Source organism: Gavia stellata, chromosome 10 (genome assembly GCF_030936135.1).
Source record: "Gavia stellata isolate bGavSte3 chromosome 10, bGavSte3.hap2, whole genome shotgun sequence".
Taxonomy (NCBI): domain Eukaryota; kingdom Metazoa; phylum Chordata; class Aves; order Gaviiformes; family Gaviidae; genus Gavia; species Gavia stellata.
In genome coordinates this window covers 8861425-8884428 of record NC_082603.1, presented here as the reverse complement: position 1 = coordinate 8884428, position 23004 = coordinate 8861425, and the positions used below count along the sequence as shown (strand labels likewise).

General features: G+C 42.6%; 1 protein-coding gene across 1 annotated transcript in view; it reads right to left on the bottom strand.

Moving 5' to 3' along the window:
- Positions 1-1770: 1770 nt before the first annotated feature.
- Positions 1771-23004, bottom strand: part of TEDC1 (tubulin epsilon and delta complex 1) — a 76928-nt gene continuing 55694 nt past the window's right edge. The window contains exon 8 of the mRNA XM_059822160.1: positions 1771-3015. Within this exon, the coding sequence (XP_059678143.1) occupies positions 2656-3015 (360 nt within the window). The 3' untranslated portion in view covers positions 1771-2655. The remainder of the gene's footprint in view (positions 3016-23004) is intronic.

Genomic DNA, 23004 nt, shown 5'->3' with positions numbered 1-23004 from the left:
TGCTCTGGTTTAAACTGCTAATTGGTACCTGAAACAAAAGGCAGTGGGAAATTGGTCCAGAATTAAAAACTATACTTGCCTATGTTCTTTGCACGAGGTGTCTGAAGCACGCAACACCAGCACGGCACCCTGGAAAGGTGATCTTCTTTTAAGCTGCTTTCAGCTGTAGCCCCTCTTGATGTACACGCCAGGACAAGCAGCTCCAGCTCCAACCCGCTGGCTCTCCTGACAGCTTCCCATACGGCCACCTTGGCACAGTGATTTGTGCTGTGCGGTAAATGCGGCTGTCTGCAATTCACTGTAGGCACTTTCATACATCACACACATATATATACAGACATACTGAGCGCCGTCATTTTTACATTCCACCAGAGAGAAAAATAATTCTTCAAACAGGGGAAAGGCACTGCTGGTTGTGGTCTCTGCTGAAACGGGATCCTTGGATGAACACTGAAGCACACTGCAGTAAGTGCTGCGCGGTGACAAATACTTGATACTAGGAAATAAGTCATCCCATGAGTTACTGCTGTCAGTTTAAGTGGATGGCAGCATAATAGATTGTGGTATTCAGCATTAAGTCAACCCTGATAAGCCACAGCAAGACATGAGCTAGACCTGCACTTGAGTGCTCTCACCACACTCAAGAATATTTGCCCACCCTCCTCTGCTGAAATTCCCAGGAGAACAAAGGATCTTTTGAGGGCAATGTTTTAAACCTAAATGTGATGCAGTATGAAAATTCCCTTGTATAAAAGCTGAAGGAAGATATAAAATGCCCCGAGAGAGAGAGAGACTGCTGCTGCCACTCTTATTAGTTCCGGGATGTACTGTTTCTTTCCCATTCGTGAATAATTCTCTGTGAAACCTGTGTCTGAGAAAGTCCTATTGTGCGCTGAATTTCAGGGCCCCTGGAGCCAACACCCTCCCAAAGTTGTATCAGCTTGAAACAGTTCAGTGCTCGGTACCCTGCACCTACAGAGATGGTTTGAAAAGCAGAGCGATGTGGATTGGCTTTTTAAGGCCAGGGCTATTCATCCAGTAGCAGCAGCCTGGGGCCACCTGCCCCAGAGATGGGTCTCACTAGCCCACCGGGGTTTTCTGCTCCAGGACTGTGCTTGTCACCCCCAGTGCCACCTGACAGCAGGCACACTGGTTGTAATAGCCTCGGTCAATGCACACAAACACCCCACGCTCCCGGGGGCTGTCCCACCTGTGTAGGGTTGACTGGAATTGAGGTCTGTAGCTGAGAATTGCACTCCCCACCAGCCTTGCACAAGCTTGGTCCTTGGATAAGCCACCAGGTCCACGCAGAGGAAAAGCTCTCTGAAACTTGGCCCCTATTAAACTGAGCTTGTATACTCCTGGCCTACCAGCAACGCTATGTTCAACTGGGTGAAACCAGGGCAAACCAGCCCTCCCCATGTGGCTCTCCACTGATGTTTGCATTGCTGCTCACTTCTGCAAAAACTCCATGAGAATCGATACGGGTCGTGCAGATGAGCAGGGTCTGGAAGCATTTGAAGTTTACTTGGTGCAGCAGAAACCAGGAGACCTGAGCCTTGTCCACCGACTCCCACCTGCACGTGGTCTCCCTGCAGAGCAGCAATTGTACTGATGCCTGGAAAGACGTCCTTAAAGGTTCCTCACATTTGGCTGCTGAGTGAGCCAAGACTGGCTGATAATCAGCAACAGCACCAAGCTGGGGCAGTAGACAAAAATCCAGATGGAGGAAAGCCCATTGCTCACAGCAATTCACAAATAAAAAGCAAACTGGTTTTTTTAAATTTATTTATTCCTGAAAGTGTACAACTAGAATATAAAAATATTCCTTGGTGAAAGCAAAACAGAAAAGGGTAGGAAATGAATGCCAAGTGAAAAAACATTTGCATGTTCCAGGGGAAGAAGCCTCCAGAGAGCGAGCTTGGAGACTCCTCAAGCTTGGAAGTTAGGGTCATATTTCTATTTTACAGAAACTTCCCGTTGCAGATCCATAAGTTATGTCATTGTGACTCATAACTCGGTGGAATGGGTTTCTAGGTTGTTCTCTTTGAGAACCCAATTACTTCAAGTGCATCACACCAGTAAATGAAATCAGTGTGCTGCTTTATTTATTATTAGGCATTTGTTTTTCCTTATGGTGACTGCATTATAGCTGCCACAAAGATGCAAACCAGCTGAATTAAAATAGCACACTTTCTCGAACATTTCCAATCTCTCCAAGCCTTGGTACTTTGCATGTTCTCCAATACCTGGATTTTTCTGACTAATGAACTCTTCCATTTGCTGGAAAACACTGAATGCAATTACTACTTCAATGCGCAGCCTCAATGCCTAGCAGCTGAGCACTGTAAAAGAGCCCAGTGCTTGGCAGAAGAACTAGAAATCCGAAAGATAAAAGGGAGATTTACGCACACTCCCACCAAGGCCTGCTGCAGAATTTAATTGGCAAGGTTAGCAATAAAGGGGCTGCAGAGAGAACCACCAAGGTTATGGCCCCAGTACAAGTCACAAAGCAGTAACAAGTTATGATTCCCAGGTTTAAAAACTAGAAATTACATTTGGTTCCTCACCTTGCACTCCCCCATGCCAAGCTGCAAAATGTGTTCTCATCAAGTCAGTCTATTCCTTTGCTCTTCTCAGTCCAGCTTTATCTCTTCAAGGGGAGATACAAATCACTCCCTCCAACCCTTCCGCAATTTCATCCAGCCTCTGCCTGCACTCTTCCTGCAGCTGCTTCAGCTCTCTGTCCAGGCTGGCCTCTCTCATCTGCAGTTCTCTGATCACCTCTGTAGCACTGACAGCTGAAACAGGCTCCTTGGATACAGACCTACTGAAGCCTGTTTTGCTGGCAGAATGTTTGCTTCTGAACACCAGTCTGCACAAACCATGCATTTTTTTTTTTTTTGGAGCACAAAGGTATGTAAGATCTAGCAGTTTTAGTTCAACACTTTCCTGTATCTTTCTAGCAGTGGCAGAGAACCCCTCCTTCTGTAGCTCTTCCTCTCTTGTTTTCACCTGTAAAGAGAAGAAAAAAAAAAGGGGGGGGGGGGGAGAGAGTATGGTAGATTTCTGTGAAAAATTCCTCCTGCCAGGAAACAGCACTAAATGTCATGTTTGGATTAGGATGTACCAAAGAGAAGAGAGCCAACTGTGACTGTAAACCTAAATGCGTGGCAGTGAAAACTGAATTAAGCTAACACGTGCTTTCTACCAGGCAGCAGCCTCAGTGACCAAAAAGCTGCCTGTAGTCATTTGTTTGCAGATTCACAGTCTACCAGCCCCTCCACTGATGACTAACACATAAGGACTCTGCACGCTTCCCTCTTACCAAGGAGTGGGTGGTTTGGACTTCCGAGCAAAACATACGGAGCAAAAAAGGAGACCCAGCAGAGTGACCTTCATCACCGCTGTGCTTTAAGCCGCCACGCTGTCATAACAGGCTAATTGCCTCGTGACTAACAGTATTATTTCAGTTTGCAAATGCTTTCTGTACTTGGCAATGCTAAAAAGTAGGGACGACAACTGTAAGCTAGAAATTCCTTAATTCTCAATTCTCATTATGGGATAACAAATAGGAAAAGGAAAATAATGGGGCAGAGACAAAGAAGTAGAGGCTAAGACCAAAATGAGTACCAGGCAGCACACTTTCACTGAAGATAGGCCCAATAAAACAAAGCTTTTCTTGTGACAGAATCACAGACTGGATGATAAAAGCAATTATATATACACTGGGATTTCTCCAAAGCATTTGATTTAATGTTCTCTAACAATTTGATTTGAAGAACTTGCAAGATGGTAATTGCCTGCCAATTTTACTATGGATTAAACATGAATTCCGTGACTCATCTCAAAATGTAGTTGTCAGTGGGGAAACATCCATAAGAAGAGGTACCCTGCTAAGGCCTTCAGGGAAACGGTTCTTGGTCCAATGGCATGTTCTGTTTCTGCCACGGCAACAAGCTTACAATTCAGCTCAGCCAAAAAGCAGCAAAGTTTCAGAAAAGCAATGCTGCCTCTGCAACCTGCACAAATCCCAGAGCTCTCCTGGAACTTGTGCACAGTTCTGGAGTTCATACTTCAAAAAAACCACAGGGAAACAGAGAGTAGGATTCAAAGGCAGGTCACCCAATGACTCACAGCCCAGAAAACAAGCCTTATAGTATGAAACTTCAAGAGCTCAAACTATTCCATTCATGGAGACAGATATTTAATTTGTTTCAGATCCTAAAAGAAAGTGGAAAAGAAAGTGGTGAGAAACCAGACTTTGCTGACAAAGCCATAAGAAGATCAAATGGATGAAAATTTGAGATAGATATTCAGCTTCAGAATAAGACATTGTTTCCTACTGTGAGGATAACTAACCGTGAAATGTTTCATTGCAGCTCCAGGGATGAATCCTTTGGCCAAAGCTCAGCTCAGGTCAAGATCAATGCTAACGATACCCCCTTCCAGCCTTGAAACTGCTCTGCAACCCCTCCCTTCCCTGGCCATAGGTGAAGCTGAACAAATCCTTGGGGTTATAAAACTGCAGATCTGTGTTAAGATATTGGTATCTCACATATTAGGGCTTTGACAAGTTGCCTGTAAAGTCAGGGATATTTTGGCATCTCTCTGAAGCACCAGAGATCGGTCAGAGCTCAAAGCAGCACCAGCTGCAAGGACAAGAGTCCTAAGGTAGCAAAGTCGCCCCTGCCTTTGCCACTGCCAAGCTACAACCGCTCAGGGTCAAACCAGCTGCCATATCTGGATGAAAAATTATTTTTTCCATAGATCAGTAGGGAGGGTTTCATTACTAAAACCAATTCAGAAGCTTATGACATACAGGCAATCAGACTACATTCTCTTACGGTGCAAAACACTGTAGGGCACAAGGGCTGCAGTCACAGTTAAATTTCCCCACTGACACCAACTTCACCAGGGCTTCATTCACTTATCCCACGTCTTTCATCAGAATATCTTCATGAGTTTTGCAGCCAAGTTTGAATCCTCTCCATAGTCTTCTGATGAGTTATATTCTCCCCCCCTCGCCCCACTCGAAAAAGATTAAGAAAATCAATCAAACCAGAAAAGGAGTAAATTTCTCCAAATTTTTCCTAACACATTAAAGGCTTTATCGATGCAGAACCATCTGTTAAAGGAGACCTCTGTTGATTAAGGTATTTGAATAGAGAGTTGAAGCTGAGAGAAGTCTCTCTTTGCCCTTGCCCAAGAACCAAGGGTCCCTCTTTATCATAACCCCCGAGGAATCCCAGGACATCTCTTGCTGTTGGCTAAAAGAGTATCTGAGGTCCAATTCTCTAACACCACTTTAGAAGAAACAAAACTGAAACAATAAATTCAGTGTTATCTGGTCTTCCCACTGCCAATGAATAAATGGAAAGCAATGTTTGCACAAAGTGGATTTAACAGTGGAATCCAGGATCAGAAAAACTTCCTGTTACTTACAAAGAACAAAATCACTCAGCAAACAGAGCCCACAAAATGTTATTTATTTTTTGCATTAAACCCAGGCAGAATATTAGTAGGGCTGTATAAAAGGATTCCTAATGAAACATAGGTTTTCATACTCTCCACCGGCCAAAATTGGAGAATTTTATTATCCATTGTGCAAGGCACACGATGGAAGAGCATGCTCCTCTCAGCACTAAGTGCACTGAGTTCTAACTCATAGCAATAGCAGGAATAGAAATTATTATACTGAAGCAGGAGCAGCTGTTAAGGACAAGGACAACAGTCTTACAGTTAGGCAGTCAGGGAAGCAAAAGTATAACAAATTCTGACATCCGAGTATCAGAAGGACACCGCACATGTTATCTTCTGCAAAGAGGACCAATATTTCCTGGGATAACATTAGATAAATTTAACAGGGGAAATTTTAAAAATAATGACTATAAAATAAGAGAACAAGTTTAGCAAAGCACTATTTATTTTGTATCAGCACAATCTGGAGTTGGAAAGCAAGCTCAAGTTCTTTTTTGCACTGTTCTTCTGGTAAGCTCTGCAACCATGTGTATATCCACACATACTCTTGTTGCAGTTTGTAAATTTCAATAGCTAAAATTCTCTAAGGGTTACCTTCAAGTAATATTCTTTACTCTTCGCATCCTGAATGCTTGTGAAAGTACTCAATAACCTCCTCCTGTATGGTTAATTGATGCTCTTTAACAGCTTGCTGTCTCCCATTAGTCAGCACACAATGATTATTCTACATTGCAAAACAATCTCAGCAGACCACTTTGTATTAAACAAACATATTGTAAAAGATTAGGAGCCTCAGCATTTTGTGCCTGCCTGTCTCTATCCCACAGCTCTGCCTTTCAGTCTCAATCTACCAGGTGGAAGTTGAATTCCCAATTAGGTACGTAGTGCTGTCTGACAACTGCTGTGCATCCTCTCCGAATAAATACAACAACACGATAATCATCGTTTCCACTTCTACAGAACCAACCTCATCCCAAAGGGACCCGGTGCATTTTGAGAAAAGCCACGCTAGACGTAGAGGGAATCAGCTGATGAGGAATCAGCATCTTCAAACTGACACATACGCTGCTCTGAGGTGAGTACTGATCTGGTTAGCTGTTCACAACAGCACAACAGAGCAGTCACTCAGAGACACTGTAACTGAGCCCATGGAAGTGTGCTGTCCCTCTAGGCGCTCCAGGGTCAATGTACCTACCAGGTTTCGTACTCCCAAGACCATGATAAGCTAGCAGGACCCTCCCATGGCACACAAGCATACTCCCAGCCCATTGACAGCAGTATTGCATCACAGAATACAGACTGAAAAGGGACTGAAGCGACAGAGAGCCTATGCTGCCCTTCCCAAACCTGGCACAGTGCAAAGGGTTGTGGTGTGCACAGACACTGCTGCCAGATTCACAGGCAGGAATATGCAAAGGAATAAGCACTAGGATAAAACAGATCTCTTCAACATCAGCTGGAGGGTGGGCAGAGACAGGTGGCCTCTAGTTCCTGATGTGGTGGAATTAAGCCGGGGGGGGGGGACATCCATCAAGTGTGGAAAGGATTTCCCATCTCCCCAGGGACAGCACCATATCTGATGCTGCGTTTCCAAAAATGTTCAGGCTGAGGTCTAATTGAGGAAAATGGCCAAGTTGAAACAGAAGAGGGTGGGCCCAGTCCAGAGTCGGAAAGGGGCACTGAGGTGAGGCAATTCCAAAAAACATGCTGAGCAGGCAGCTTGGCTCAGTACCCACCATGGTGGATTAACTTATGCACTGATGCACAGGAGAGACTTCAAGCCTGCAAACACCTAAACACACAATTAACTTCCCCAGCACTTCCTCATCCCTACCTTCTCTGAAATTTTTTCTAACCTAAGATACTACTGGTTGCCCTTTTCATCCAGACAGGTATCTCAGCTATTTTCAGTCCTGGGAATCTTCTGGCTTTGAATAAATTTTATAGTGATGAGTTCACCGGGCAAATCATGGAAAAGGTAATGTGTTGCACATTTTAAATAAGCTGCCCTACAGTTTCTTTGCATGTTCCACTGTTTTGAGGCCAGAACAGTAACACCCAGATTCACCTCCTCCGGAAATGTGCTAATTTGCCATGTGGACAGTCCCAGTCTTTCAGTTGCCCATCTTGTGGAGGCCTACTTCTATCAACCGCTTAGATGACCTACACATTTAACTCACTTGATCTCTCCTCAAAGAGGAGACCTTCCAGCCCTTCACAATTACTGCTGTGGTTTCCTCAGCTCCCTCACATATGCCTGCACCTTGCTGGTAATGAGCTTCCCAGAGCTGTGTGTCTCATTCCACGTGCTCAGAAACATCCCTGAGAGGCTGATCTGTCTCAGAGTTTTAAGAGCTCACTAATGAAAAGTGCAGTAAAAATTATGCACAAAATGGTTCTTTTTCTGCTAAGAAGCAAGCTGGATGTGAACTTATTTGGAGAGAATTTTACCAACATGCAAGATATCCCAAAGAGATGCTGAGAGATCTAGATAACCACATCACGTTATTTAAATCATTTCCAGTGATAACCTAACAAAAGTGACAATCTTCCAAATGCTGGAAGTCAACATTTCAGCTTGTTAAAACTTCACATGGCAAACATAAAGCCTCAGAAAGCAAATGAATGCTCTGCCTCTCAGTTACATACTTGAAGGAAGCCACTATCTAGAAATGAAGTTTAAAATGCAGCAGCAATGAAAGGTCCAAACACCTATTTCGAGGAAGAGAGTGGGGGGAGACATAGGAGCCTTTCCATTTTACGATCGTGTTGTTGCCAGCTTTGAGGAAGGAGCAGAAAATCAAATTGTTGGAACTCCTTTTGAAGTGGATGATAAAGACCAGAATCATGTCATTATTTTTAAATCACAATCTCTTCATATTATTCTAGAAGTTTTGCAGAAATGGCTATAATAATGGTATTGTTCAGAAAAACAAACTGCACAAGCCTAGAAATGGCACATTTTCTGCCTCTAGTCCTATACGTCCACTCATTCTCTCGTTTTTCTCTTATGAATAGGGAGAAGACCCCATATGCATACAGCATGAAATACAAATTATTCTTGCCATTCTGTACAGATACTATGAAACATGATGCCTGCCTTTGCTGGAAAACACAGCGCAGCCTGCTCCTTTGTGCTCCGAGCCACAAAGAACAAACAGAAAAATCTCAGGTCTTGTCTTTTTGGGTTGGGGAGTGAAAGGAAATTAGGAAATATAAATGATGCAATATCCAAGCCACCAAGTCACACTGCCTTTGCTATCGGCGCATAATCACCCAACACCTTTCATGAACTCATCTAGTTCCTCTGAAAACACCAAACAGCATTTGACTTGCAGAATTTTTTATTCCTAAAAGGAAGCTAATTTCTGAGCTTTATTTTAAAACCATCACGTCTAAGATGGCCCCCCATACCTGGGGAGTTGAAAGGGGTGAAGTGAAATATTACACACTTGGAAATATATGATTAATGAGGGGCCAGATTGCAGAAACACAAAAGACCTGCCAGGCCAGCCAGTGCACTCACCTGCCTGGCTCCGAACGGCTCCCCAGCACATCGCAATATCCCAAGCACGGGCACTAAGAGGCATTCCCCAGGTTAAAGGAGCTGCCCAGAGCTCTCAGTCTCCATGTATACTGAGCAGACTCTCATTCAACAGACAAGCATCAATTATACATAAAGATCTATAAGTAAAAAATGAAAGTGGAATAAGCACAGAGCTATTAGCATTGCTCAGAGACTGCCTGCATGGATGCCGTGCAGGAATCCTGACAGCTGAGCACTGGAAACCAGGCGTGGCAAATTCAGGCTAGTTTAGGAGTTTTCAGTTTCCAGACTGGAATCGAGATCAGTCCAGGGGCTGAACCTTGCAAACACTTGTCTTTAATCAGTACAAGCCTGAATACCACTTCATAAGTTATGATTATTTACACCTTTTGCTGTCTTAAAGTTTATATCTAGGGTTTATTCCACCACCACCACCCCCCAAGAAAAACCTTGCAGAACTGCAATCCCAGTGGACAGTCTATCTGGGAGACAGAAAACAGAATAGAGGATTTGCAGACTGCTTTTAAGAAAGCTCTCCTTGTCAGCACCGAAAAAAACAGCACCAAGTATAAAAGGAAAGAGAGCAAAAGGAAATAAGCAAAGGTGTCAGTAACGTAGAAGGGGGAAGAACAGAGTCCACTATAAGCACGGCAGAAATATCTCTAAGTATTAAATAAAAGTGGAATACAATAAAAATAGTCACAGGGATGCCACAATTCCCACCCACAACATCTCTCTGCTCCTATACAAGAAATTCCTGGCTATACAATACACATTCTGCACCTTGCTGCACAGAGAGCAGTGCTGAAAAACATGCACTACGGTCTGTCTGTGAAAAGATGCCCAAGCAGAGTTCGTCTCAAATATTATTAGAGCTAGCAAGAACTGAACAAGCCAACACTGCTGCTCTCCATGTTTGTCACTGTTTTCTGCACAGAACAGAACAGTTATGAATAACCCAAGTGTTCTGTGTGCTTGTGTGTCCCCAAAGGCATAAAAATAAAACCTTTTTCCATGCATAAGTAGGGTGAGGGCTTTACACTTCTTTAACGATAAACAAATAATAATTTGGCTAGGAGGCAGTTTCTTCTAACAAAAGTGTTTGCTTTTTTTTTTTTTAACAATCATGGTTAAGTGTATGACAAATGCTTTTCTTCCTCAGCTATAGACAGTGATCCATTCAGCCTCAGAGAAGCAGAGAAAGGCACCATTTCAAGGGATGCTGTGAATGCATAAGCGATGGAAAAGCAAATGCTGAAGCTCTTACTTCTGGGAAAAATTACAGAACAGGGGGGGACAGGACCCTGCAGAGCCTATGAAGTTCAAACATTTACTCAACAGTGACTTCCAAGAAAATCAGATCCCCAACCTTCAGAAAAACATCTAAATGCATTTGCTGCTTATACCAAAAAAACCCACGAGTTAAAGCAAAAGCAGTATCTGCAATCAGCTGTTCTGGAAGCACTACAACACGGAGTAAGCAGGTGTTTTACTATTAAAAAAACCCCTTACGCTAATTTCAAATTCATGTCTTATAGTAACTTGCCCAAATGTAATTTCAAACCTCTAAGAAAGTTACAGAGTTAGTACTGCAGCTCTATAAAACTTGTCTCATTGAATCAAGCTTCATTGCTGTAAGCTTTCAAGGTTTTTAATTTTCTGCAGCAAGTTCTACAGACTGAGGAGTAACCAGTTAAAAACACTGGCAACCGTCATTTTCTATTTTAATAGCTGAACACTTCCCACACTGTCCTGCCTAAATGAGGTCTCTTTCTTCTTGTGAGATCCTTGATAGTACACAAAGAGACTTGATGTTCTTCTGAAATAGCCCGTTTAATATCAATGCTCATGCATTTATGGATTTAAAGTCATAATAAACTGTTTGATTAGTCTAACCTACCACAAAGCACAGGTTACAGTATCTCACCTAGTAATTTCTGCAACATTCTACTACATTTTGGAAAGCTACAGGAGCTCTTCTAGAAACATATACTTTTGTTTTTTTAAACACAGGCTCCAGCAGATAAAGAAACTACCCTATCACTGGGTTATCTCAGCAGTGAAATACATTTATCGTTAAACATATGCCCCTTTTCAGTGCATTCCGCTTTAACCACTGGTTCATCTTACACCATCTTTCATCTAAAGTCTCATACCCTCAAAACTCCACTTCTGTCTAAGAACTTGCAGAAACATGATCCAGATATAACTTTGCCTTGGTTAAATAACACTTTTCTCACCTCTCACAAAGACAGACCAAATAATTCCTTTACTACCCCTCCTTTAATCCTTTCCAACCTTTCAACCATTTTCCAGTTGTGATGGTGGTGTAAGTGGGGCCAACACATTTCATTAAGCTCTGAATTGTGATCTATATCTTATCCGTCATTTAATGACCAGTAGCAGATAGCAACACTTAGTTGCCAATAACCTAACAACTTTTCCATGACCCATTACCATTACCTTCTATTTCATAAGGCCGTGAAATGGAAAGGTTTGCACATACCCAAAACCTGATGCTATAGGCAGATCAAACTGGTTTGAGGTACAGCAATGAGTATTTCCTAATAAACCTGAACCCCAGTAACAGTAAGAAACTCAAATAATTTCTTTTGGCTTAACAATAATTATAACAGCTGGAGCAAAACTTCACCTTAATATAATAACTAATTTCTAACATTCATTATTAGTTCAGCAAGACGGAAAAATCTTGGGCCTTTGGAATTGGTGGCGAATAAATGAAAGGGATGACTACAAAGTAATATTAATGGGGGCATTATTTGTACCATAAACGACGAAGACATTTTAGAAGGGTTGTAAAGCTGAGCTATAGCAACTGACAGAAGATGTAATTATACAAGCAGCTGCATTCCAAATTTTGCCCGGATTTGCAATTTCCTGCAATTAAAGAGGAATGTATGCATCTCCATCTTATGCATTTTAAGCAAGACATTCATTATGCAAAGGCTACCTCCTAGGCGCACCTATTGTCATTCCAAAACAAATTGACAGGGAAGCCACAGAGAGCCAACTTACCTATTTCATCTAGGAATAGAAGGCCATCTTTTAACTGGGGGAGGAGTCCTCTGAGAAGAAACTAAAAATATAGTTTTAATACCAGGAACACACATAGCTGCATCCGATGAGGACAGCTACTATGGTCTGGCAAGGCACTGCTGCTCTGTGCTTCCTTTTATTATACACTGAATACTGCAAAGCACTTCATAAGCCTTCAGAACAACACCCATGGAAAGGTTTTAGATGGTGAGGAAGCACAGTAATGGAAACTTAGAAGTTAATTAAAGCATTTGAATGAGGTAATTACATAAAAAGGAGTGACCTGATCTTGTCTGAATGGGTAACATTTTGCCGGTTTGGTTTGTTTTGGGGTTTTTTTTTCCTTTTTTTTTTTTTTAAGGTAATCAAATGGGTCTGTATTTAGACTCATGTATCTAAGTACCACATTGATAGGGGTCAGAAAATTCAGTTTAGCTTAAGATAAAGGAAAAGGGCATAGGATTAAGACAACAGGAAAAAAACATTAAGATTTTTCAGGGTCTTTACCAGAAAAACACAAAGTATACCTCCAAATATCAATACGAAACACAAAAGCACACGACCAATAAAAGCATCGCCTGTTTGCTGAGCCTACAAATATCTATCACACAGGCAAAGCAAAAGCGAAATTAATCTTCTTAGGCCTAAATGCAACTGAACTCTGTGACTGTTGTGCAGTGAACCTATGTGAGCAGACTTGTAAGGGCTTCACCCAGCTCTCCTACTGCAACAGAGCTGCACCGGATCCTACCCTTGAAGAGATGCACAGAAGCAGTTGCTTCAAGGACAGCCTTTGGGTTGGATTGCTAAAAGGACATACCTGAGGCAAACAGCCCAGAACGAAGGTAGCTATGCTGAAAGCCTCATGATGTACAACCCTCTTCCACAAAGCTACAAAGAAGTTTCCTGTTGTATGGATATTTTCTGAACTCTCTGTTCCTGAGTTTTTGGCATAAGTAATTTGCTTTTCCAGTGGTTAAATTTTCAGGAGAACAGCTGAACTCAAAGGAAAAAAAAAAATAGATGGGAGTCAAAAAATGTAATGTGATTATTCTATTGCAGCAACTCTGTGGGCAGAACCAGCCAGGAACAAATCTTAAAATAATAAATGGTCTTCAAAGAAATCAGCAATTTCTGCATCACCTCTGTTCAGCTAAAGAGGATGTCACCGATGCCCGCACAAAAAAAGCAGACATGAAGCATCAGCAAGAGCATACAACAAGATGGCCAGAATCACTGTGCTCTGGAGCCAGGAGCTCATCTAAACCTCTTCAGCTACTTGCCGAGAAGATAGGCAAGCCCACCACCCGGTACGGTCCAGTTGCTCTCAGGAAGGTGGGACAGCTCCAGGCAGGAGCATCAAACTTGCAGATTCTTTACTATCAACTACAAGGAGACACAGTTCAGACTTGTGAAAGTCCCATATGCCACACAATTCTGAATACGCACTACAGGGAATAAGAGATAAACACCTATTTCCTTCTCCAAATTATAAATCTTCAGCATTTTACAGTAATAAAAAAAATTCCATTCTAACAGCCCAGCCTTTTATAAATGCATTTCTTTTTAACTATAGTTTTATCTCTAGACTTTTCAAAATCCTTGAATTCAATCAGAAGATCACACAAATTAATGTAGTAATAGGCACATACTGAAAATATATGATATGAAAGCCAGAGTTTGTCAGTGTAAGTAATTTAGACGCTTGCAAAAAGGCTGCAGTGCTACTTTGAAAAAGACCCTGACAACTACAAATTACAAAGGATGGCAACAGACAAGTATTGCTTCGTATAATAAATTACTCACTTATTTTTCAATTTGTTCTTCCCAACTTTTATCTTGGGCAGCAGAGACAAACACTGATGATACGAGATATCATCTCAGATCTAAGTGACTTGCAGAGGCTTGGAAGGCCCCACTTTGTTTTAAGCAAAGCTTTATCACTGCGCAACATGAAAGTAGCCACTTTAGAAACAAGTGCTGCTTGTGACTTGCACTTCTCTATGTTCTCCTCCTTCGGGAGAACAGGATGTGAAACAAATTCAAGCAATGTAGTCCCTGTATTTGCAGCCAAAACAGGGATGTTTATACAAACCACTCCTAAAATACACAGACGAGAGGAAGGTATTACCACCTAGTCATAAAAATTTTCAGAAAAGGGTCTTTCTTATGCAAAAATCACATTAAAAAAACCCACAAAAACCCCCAAAACCCACTTCTATGGAGTTTCTTCACCCCCAAACCTGTTTGGTTTTCAGTTAGAAACTACTCCCTTGTCCCCTCCAGGGGCTTTGCATGACTGCTGCAGGACCTCCACCAGCACCCAGCCCTGCAGCTCTTCTCTGTGCTTTTGGGGGAGGCAGGAGCAGTGCACCCAGCGCAGCAAAGCTCACTCCAGCAACCCAGCCTATGCCTAAAACTATGGCATGAGGCAAATGAACTTTAACTCCCAGGTGGAGATTTGTCTACATAAAACATTTTCAGAGTTTCAGTGAAAAAGCAGATGTTTTCTAAAGCCACTACTCTTAAAATGCATTCAGCAGTTTCTCTTACTAGATCACAGTTCCGATGGCGAGTAGCTGCTGTAGGTCGATGTGAAGGTGCTTAAATGGCCGTCGTGACTCTTGCAGCAGTCAAAGGCCAGGTCCTACAGCTAGCCTGCACGGGGAAAAAAATCAAACAGCTCTCAGGGTTTTGAGAGAGTCAGTAAGATGAAGAGTTAAAAGTAGTGACTTCTAAGCTCAGAAGTGTACTAAAGCTGTATTTAGATGCATATCTGGCTGGGAAGAAGAGATGTGACAATATTAAATTACAGATTTACTTTTACGTCAGCTGTTCTACAAGCACAAGGGACAGAGACACAGAAATGAGTTGGATACTTTTTTCTCTTATGATCAAGTACCTCCAATTTCAGGGCAGATGGATAAGAGAACAAGGCCAAAGTTTTAAGAAAAAAGGAAACGTAAAGTTAAGGTTTGAATGCATGAATGGGAACAGACCTTCTAAAAGCACCTCTATCAACTCACCTAAAAACCAAGCAATAATGCAAAGTACACAACGCTTGCAACTGTGGCTGGCGGAGGAGGAACCCATCCTGACAGGCTGCCCAGAGCTGTAAAGCAAGCCAGATACCCCCTGGAAGTTACTGTCGCAAAAACCCACTCTGAAAGGTTCAGTAAAACACATTAATAATGTTTCAGGTAGAGCTGCTCTAAAATACAGCCACTGACTATGGTGTTTAATACGGCCTCTGTCAGCCAGAATTAGCTATGACACCAAGATACTGCCCTTGTGGAGGACATTCGTTGCAGTGGCTCACCACTTGCAGCAGAGTCTTGAAATCCAGCAACCTTGTGGTCTCAGGTACCTCAAATCCCACCCATCAGCCTTCAAGCTTTTCACATGCAAAAGATAAAGGTGGTGCTGGGACCTGCGATTTTATACACCTTGCGCATCTGAGCCCTACAGGCATTCCTAGTTTTCATCTATGTTTTATTGTGTTTTAACTGTGAGAACGTTAAGTACTACACTTATTTCTTAAAAATGCACTAAAACATTTACAGTGGCTACAAAACACGTTCTCTCATTGGAATGGGTTTTTTTACAGTTTATTGTTAAATAAAGCTCATCTCAAATTTATTGGAGTATAATTCTTCAGCTGCATTTACTACATGTTTCATTGCCTTGGTTGGTATCCAACATCTTGGCAAATAATGTGAGTAAAATATTAACACTGGTTATCGATTATACTTTAACTGATCCTGTCACCTGAGCAAACATTCTGCATTTTGGCAAAGGAAGGGAAAACAGCATTTTTGGGAAGCAAGAAAAACTTTCACCCACGCTTACTTCAAACCCCAGAGTTCTGCACACAAAACAGGAGACAGCACTCAAGTTTTTAATGTTTCTCTCTTCCCTAAGGAGCTAGTCTTTTAGAATATATAAGCCCCATGAAAAATGTCAGGCTGGGTAATTTATTTTCAGTTACAGTTTTTGTGTGCGTTTGAAATTGGTTTGCTGATTTAGCAACCAGTACATAGAGTCTCTCTGTCTCTCACATAGTTCAGCACTCATTCAGCAATCTGCACAGCAAGTTATATCTGCAAACGAAGAATACTTATCGTTTTCATCTCTTTGTATGCTGCAAGCTTAACATTGACTATTCAAGTCTGACCAACCTGTACAGAATTCTCAGAAGCGAGCAAGGTTCTTTCAAAAACCTTCCAGCTCTGCTTATCTGCAGTAACTTTCCACATGCATGCCAGCCTTAAACCAGGCTAACTAGAGGCTTCAGGTCCAACGCAAATGTTAGATCCTGCTGTTAAGAGGAGAACCGATGCACAGAGATGGCTTCTTTCCTCCTTCCAACACAAGAGAGAGCACGCTGCCCTCCAGGAACAATCACTTGGATCTCCACCACAGTCTCCACAGGCACTTACCAGAAGCAAGCAGCCTCAGATCTTCTGCTAGGAATATGGATGAGTGACAAATAAACCAAGGCAAGAAAATATACGAGCAAAAAGTGAATACAAACATTAGGATCTTACTTCTTAGTGTTTACAGCAGATCCATGCTTCCTAATAACCTAAATCTGCTAATACCATGGCAATTCCATCAGCAACAAATGTAATCCTACATTTAACCAAGTAAGAACTACACATAAAAGCCATTAGCCTTGTCCCTTCTTGCCATCCTCCTGTCCATGTCCTCCACTGCTCCCTTTGATGGATGTTTCTGTTGATCTCTCTGGGTTTTCTCCCCCTAGCCAGGCATCTGGGCCCAGCCAACCATGCGTTTCCAAAAGCTGCTCTTGTGGCCTTGCTAGTTCTTCAATTTCTTTTTGCATGAAAAGCTCCACTGACAGCTGCTCGGTGCTCCAGATGGAGGTTTGCAAACACAAAGTGGAACACAGAAACGCTCTGGGACCAGGGAAGGGGCAGGGGAAGGGAATGTGCTGACTGAGGAAATACAACGGCACTGAACCGTTCCCTACCACTCCTCCACTTCCTGCACCCCAGACAGCCCGGGTAATTAACTACTCGCTATGCTAACATCTTCATATTAGCAGAAAGCTCAGAGAACTAGAATAAACAGCAGAAACAGCAAAGATGAAATGTGAACAGTTTGCTTTAAAAAAAAGAGCTTTTGACAAGCCTTCAGAGAATCCTCCAGCAAGAGCTCAGCCGCCCCTTTGCCACAAGCCCTGGGTTGAAGGCAGCAGAAACACAACCTGGCCCCGCACCAGTGGAGGAGGGAACACAGCACACCTGGAGCCAGTCCGATCCCCACTGTTGCCCCTCACCATTCACACAGGGGAGAAAATAATGAGACTTTATTTCCCTCATCCACACACATACAATGCATGTGCCTTTATTTTCATGCAGGTTAGCCGCACACACAGCACAGCCACCAAGCACTGGCAGTGACTACTAGGGTACCCACAGCTCCTCATCCCCCCCTCCAATTCATGATGAGGCTTACAGAAAAACTTTGGAAGTACACTTCTTTGAGTAGATAAAATTCAACTCAATCTCAGTAAGTAAAACAGAAGAACCCCACCAAAACCAGAACGATGTAGGACTATGTTTCAGCATCAGCCTCTGGAGCTGCTTCCCTACTTCAAATAGTGAAGCCTTAAATCAAAGTGCATCAAAAACCATGCAGTCTTTCATAAATGTAAGATCCTTGGAAAAAAAACCCATCCTTTTATTAGACTCTACAAGGTCTCCAGCAGTGTGCTGTGATGAGCTGGCGGTGGCAAAAAGCTTGAGTGAATCAGAGGACTCTTGGGATGGAGGCAAAGCCTCTCTGCGTTTCAGCCCCCGCCATCCCCACTTGAGGGAGTGTCTCAGGTCATTCCTGCCACCACCACTGACCACCCCTGCACCTCCCCTCTCCCCAGCGAGAGAAAACAAAACATCCCTCTCCCATACAGCCCCTCTCCAACACACTATGAATCCAAAGGGCATCTCTTCCGAAATGGGCAGCCCTGCATTCTCCCACCCCTATCAAGGCTGCGGGTGCAACAGTTTGGGGAAGCTGGCAGTTACTGAATGGAAGAGGAGGTGACCGATCAGGAGAAAAATACAGAAACAAAGACAAAATGCAGGTTTCAGTGTGCTCTTCCACTGTCATTAAGGAAGTCTGATATGGGCCAGGGATTAGAACCTCTTAAGTCTCAGCTCTTGGTACTCAGGCACAATGTGAGCCAAGCATGCAAGCACAGCCACCAGTATTTCTGGAGAGGACTCCAATGCGGAGGGAGCATGTTCAAGCTCAGACTAATGGCTCTAAGTCTTTCTGGGCCATGCTTCAGAGGCGTATGCACGAGCAAGCTCCATCCCATCATATTGCTACCTCAAAGGAGTCTGGCTTGCTTTTAAACGCTAGTGAACACAGAGGATCCCAAGATACAATATCCCAAGTTTCAACAAAAGGTCAGTATGGTTTGAGCATTTATGTGATTAAAACGGAAACGATCATCATTTGGAGTCCAAATACTCTGCATTCCAGCTGGTGGATGCCAAATGTTTAAAACAGCCTGAAATCAAATCCCCCCTCAAATAGAGGAGTAGGTAACATGCAATATTCAGAAACAAAAAAAACCAACCAGACAAACAAGTTCTCTTCTGGAATTAGCAGTTTTCATCTTTTACAGTTAAGTTTGTTTCCAAGAGAAGAAACATTTTTAAAGCTTAACCATTTCACTCAACTTTTTCATCATTTACAAATCCCCAAAATGTCACCAAAGAAGCGACAATTATTTGCTGGGTACTACATGGTAAAGAACAAAGCTAACAGTAAGAAAGCCCCGTATTCAGATCACACCTCTGTCATATGCCTCTTCTCCTCCAAGATACTGAACACACTGCTGCCTAGAGGTGGATATCAGTTAAAATGTCATATTAATCAGGGTTTCACAAATCATATAAATCCCATGGCAACATTCAGGTATCTTCTAGTGAATGTCCCTGAAAAAGGAAATGGTTTCAGTGTCATTCCAAGCACATAACCAAAGAAAGAACTGGGGGCAGGCAGAAACAAACAAAAGAAAATGAGGAAAATAAGTTCTTTAATTTTGAAAGATCTAAGATCAATAGTTTTAAATACCAGAATCACAGTGCGCAAGTGATCAAACTTGCAACTAATAGACACGTTGCCCCTGAAATCACATCCTGAATAATAAGCAGTTGTGTTTAGTGGTACAAAGCAGACATCGTGGCATAGCAATGACTTTAACACACCTGAAATACCTCGACATCATTTTAAATAAATAAATAAATAAATCACAGATTTTCATGAGTGAAACAGACTTCAACAGCTTTTCAAGCCCAATCCACAGCCTTAGAGCAGGTTCACCTCCTCTTCAGCCATCTCTGACTGATATTTGCATAACCTGGTTTGTGCAGGGTCCAAGAATGGAGACTTCACAGCTCACCAGGCAACCTATTCCAATGTTTCTTTGCCCTGGGCATTAGGAATTTTTTTTCTTAGAATCTAATTAGAATGTCTGTGTTACGATTTACACACATTCTTGTCCCATTCACTGAGGACATGGGAAAAAAAAAATAAAAGCTTTCCTCCACAGAAAACTTCTTCATATTCAAAGACTCATACACCTCACCTTAGCCTTTCCCTTTTTAACATAAAGCCCGTACATCCCAGACTTATGATGATTTTAATTTTTCTCTTCCGGAGTACCCCAACTTCTCTCCTGAAACATGATGCTTAAAACTGGATGTAAAAAGAAAGAACAACTGTACCTTGTTATATCAAAGCTCCATCCAACCCAGCACTGTCTCCAATAGTCGTCTATAGCAAACAGCTAGGGAATAAGTTTAGGAATAGACAAATACATATATAACAATACCTCACTGGAAGATCCTACTTCCTAAACTCCAGTAGTTTGCAGCTGAAGAACTTTCCTGAGCAGAGAATATTTTTTCCTATTTCTTGCTTAACAATTTTTTTATTCATTAATTTGTCCAGTAATTCCCTCTAGGTTCACCCATCATGAGAACCAAGGAGCATCAGAAGAACAGCAAAAAAAAATGTTTCCTCCTGCTCCAGTGCAATACCCCTCTTCATTCTCTCCTCTTCTAGTGCAAGGAGCCCTAACCTAGGTAAATTCCCCTTGCAGAGAAACACTTTCACAACTTGGGTCATCATTGCTTCCCCTCCCTGTGATTTTCATCTCAACTACATCTTTTTTTTTTTGAGTTAGGACTAGGACCAGAAGTACACACAGCATTCCAGGAATATTTTAAGTGTTGCTTTCTTCTGCTTTCCCAAAAATTCTTAAGATTCAGTTTGCTATTTTTGACCACTGACATTGCCAAGGAACTATCGTTACAACCCTAAGAGCTCATTCACGTGACAGAAAAAACACATGTAAAATTACGATTCTCCCTTCAGATGCATTTTGTTAGATTTATCTCCATCCAATTTTATCTGACATTTTACCTCTTCACTACTCAGTACAAGGGCCCTCAACAATCCTTTGCTGTTGTCCTTCACATGTGCTCTAATGGATTCAGTCCCATCTCACCCTGGGCACCTCGCTATCCACCTCCTTTCCCAGAGCAGTTAGACACACGCTGAGCAGCACGGGCCCGTGCAGCTCCACTGGTGACCACCTCCGTAAACCAATCGCAGCTGCCTCCTCTCCGATTCCTGCTCTGCTGTTTGCTCAAGGGTAAGAGGAAAGATAGCCACATGGGCAGTTTATTTTTGTTGAGAATCTTTTCAGGTAATTTATCAAATGCCATTTGTAAATGCAACTAAACAATGTCAATCCAACCTCCCTTGCCCACATGCTCACTGGTCCCTTCAAATAGCTTCAACAGATTTTAGATTCATGATTCCTCTCTGCAAAAACTGTGCTGTGTCTTCCCCAGTGTATCATGTTTCATCATGTGCCCTCAATTCTTTTCATCAGAACAGTTTCTACTCAGTTGCCTGGCACAGACATCAGGCCTACTGGTAACAACAGACATAATTACCCTGTGGATTATCACGTTTTTTGTGAAGTACAAGGTAGTGGGCACAAGAGCTATAATAAACTGTACTGTCCCTCAGCCAGGCATGCTTGTGAGAGCCAAGATAATTTCCAGATGTCTCAGTATCACAAGATAGAAAGTTAGAGATAATGACCACTTTAGCTACCGCTCTATCTTCTCTTTGTTTGACTAAAAAAATAATACAGAAGGAAAGATTTGATAAACGCATTTCTCCAGGGAAAAGACTGAAGGGGGCAGAAACATACAATTGATAGAGGAGCCTGCATTCAGCAAGCATCCTGACTGTGGGGAAAAAAGACAGACTACAGGCAGAAAGCATCACATAAGCAGCAACACTATTCAAAGGAAGGGTTGATATAAAGAGGATTGATGGAGAGTCATCTGACCCCCCCAGCATTCCAAAAAATGCTGTCGTGTAGCATTACAAAACAATTCTGTTCCAGGGCATGTAGAAGAGGAGGCACTTGTAATAAACCATCCTTTTATCAACACACTAAGATGCACTCCATTTGCTTCCCAGTCATAAACTCATATGACATTCACTGAATCTCAAACACTGGAACTTGACCAACCGTCATTCAAATCCAATTTGAGTATTTCAAAGTACAATGAAGAATTCATTGGTCAATATTTCTGGACTTCATTTCCAAATTTAGGCATAAAAAATTTCAGTGTGATTATTATATAATAGTTAACACAAAAAAACAGGAAAAAAAGGAGAGTTTATGACCTTTGGAAGAAAGGGAAGGTCACTCAGGAGGACTACAAGGATGTCATGAGGTTATGCAAGCAGAAAATTAGAAGGACCAAAGCCCAACTAGAACTTAATCTGGCTACTGCTGTAAAAGACAATAAAAAAATGTTTCTATAAATACATTAGCAACAAAGGGAGGGCTAAGGAGAATCTCCATCCTTTATTGGATGCAGGGGGAAACATAGTGACAAAGGATGAGGAAAAGGCTGAGGTACTTAATGCCTTCTTTGCCTCAGTCTTTAATAGTAAGACCAGTTGTTCTCCGGGTACCTAGCCCCCTGAGCTGGAAGACAGGAAGCAGAATGAAGCCCCCACAATCCAAGGGGAAATGGTTAGTGACTTGCTACTCCACTTAGACTCACACAAGTCTATGGGGTCAGATGGGATCCACCCAAGGCTACTGAGGGAGCTGGTGGAAGTGCTCACCAAGGCACTTTCCATCATCTACCAGCAGTCCTGGCTAACTGGGGAGGTCCCAGTGGACTGGAGGTTAGCAAATGTGACACCCTTCAAAACACTTACAAGAAGGGCTGGAAGGAGGATCCAAGGAACTACAGGCCTGTCAGCCTGACGTGGGTGCTGGGGAAGATTATGGAGCAGATCATCTTGAGTGCCATCACACAGCATGTACAGGACAACCAGGCGATCAGGCCCAGTCAGCATGGGTTTACAAAAGGCAGGTCCTGCTTGACTAACCTGATTGCCTTCTGTGACAAAGTGACCTGCTTAGTGGGTGAGAGAAAGGCTGTGGATGTTGTCTACCTGGACTTTAGTAAAGCCTTTGACACCGTTTCCCACAGCATTCTCCTGGAGAAACTGGCTGCTCATGGCTTGGATAGGTGCACTCTTCGCTGGGTAAAAAAACAGCTGGATGGCCGGGCCCAAAGGATTGGGGTGAATGGAGTTAAATCCAGTTGGCGGCCGCTCACAAGTGGTGTTCCCCAGGGCTCAGTATTGGGGCCAGTTCTGTTTATTATTTTTATCGATGATCTGGATGAGGGGATCGAGTGCACCCTCAATAAGTTTGCAGACAACACCAAGCTGGGCAGGAGTATTGATCTGCTTGAGGGTCGGAAGGCTCTGCAGAGGGATCTGGACAGGCTGGATGGATGGGCCAAGGCCAATTGTATGAGGTTCAGCAAGGC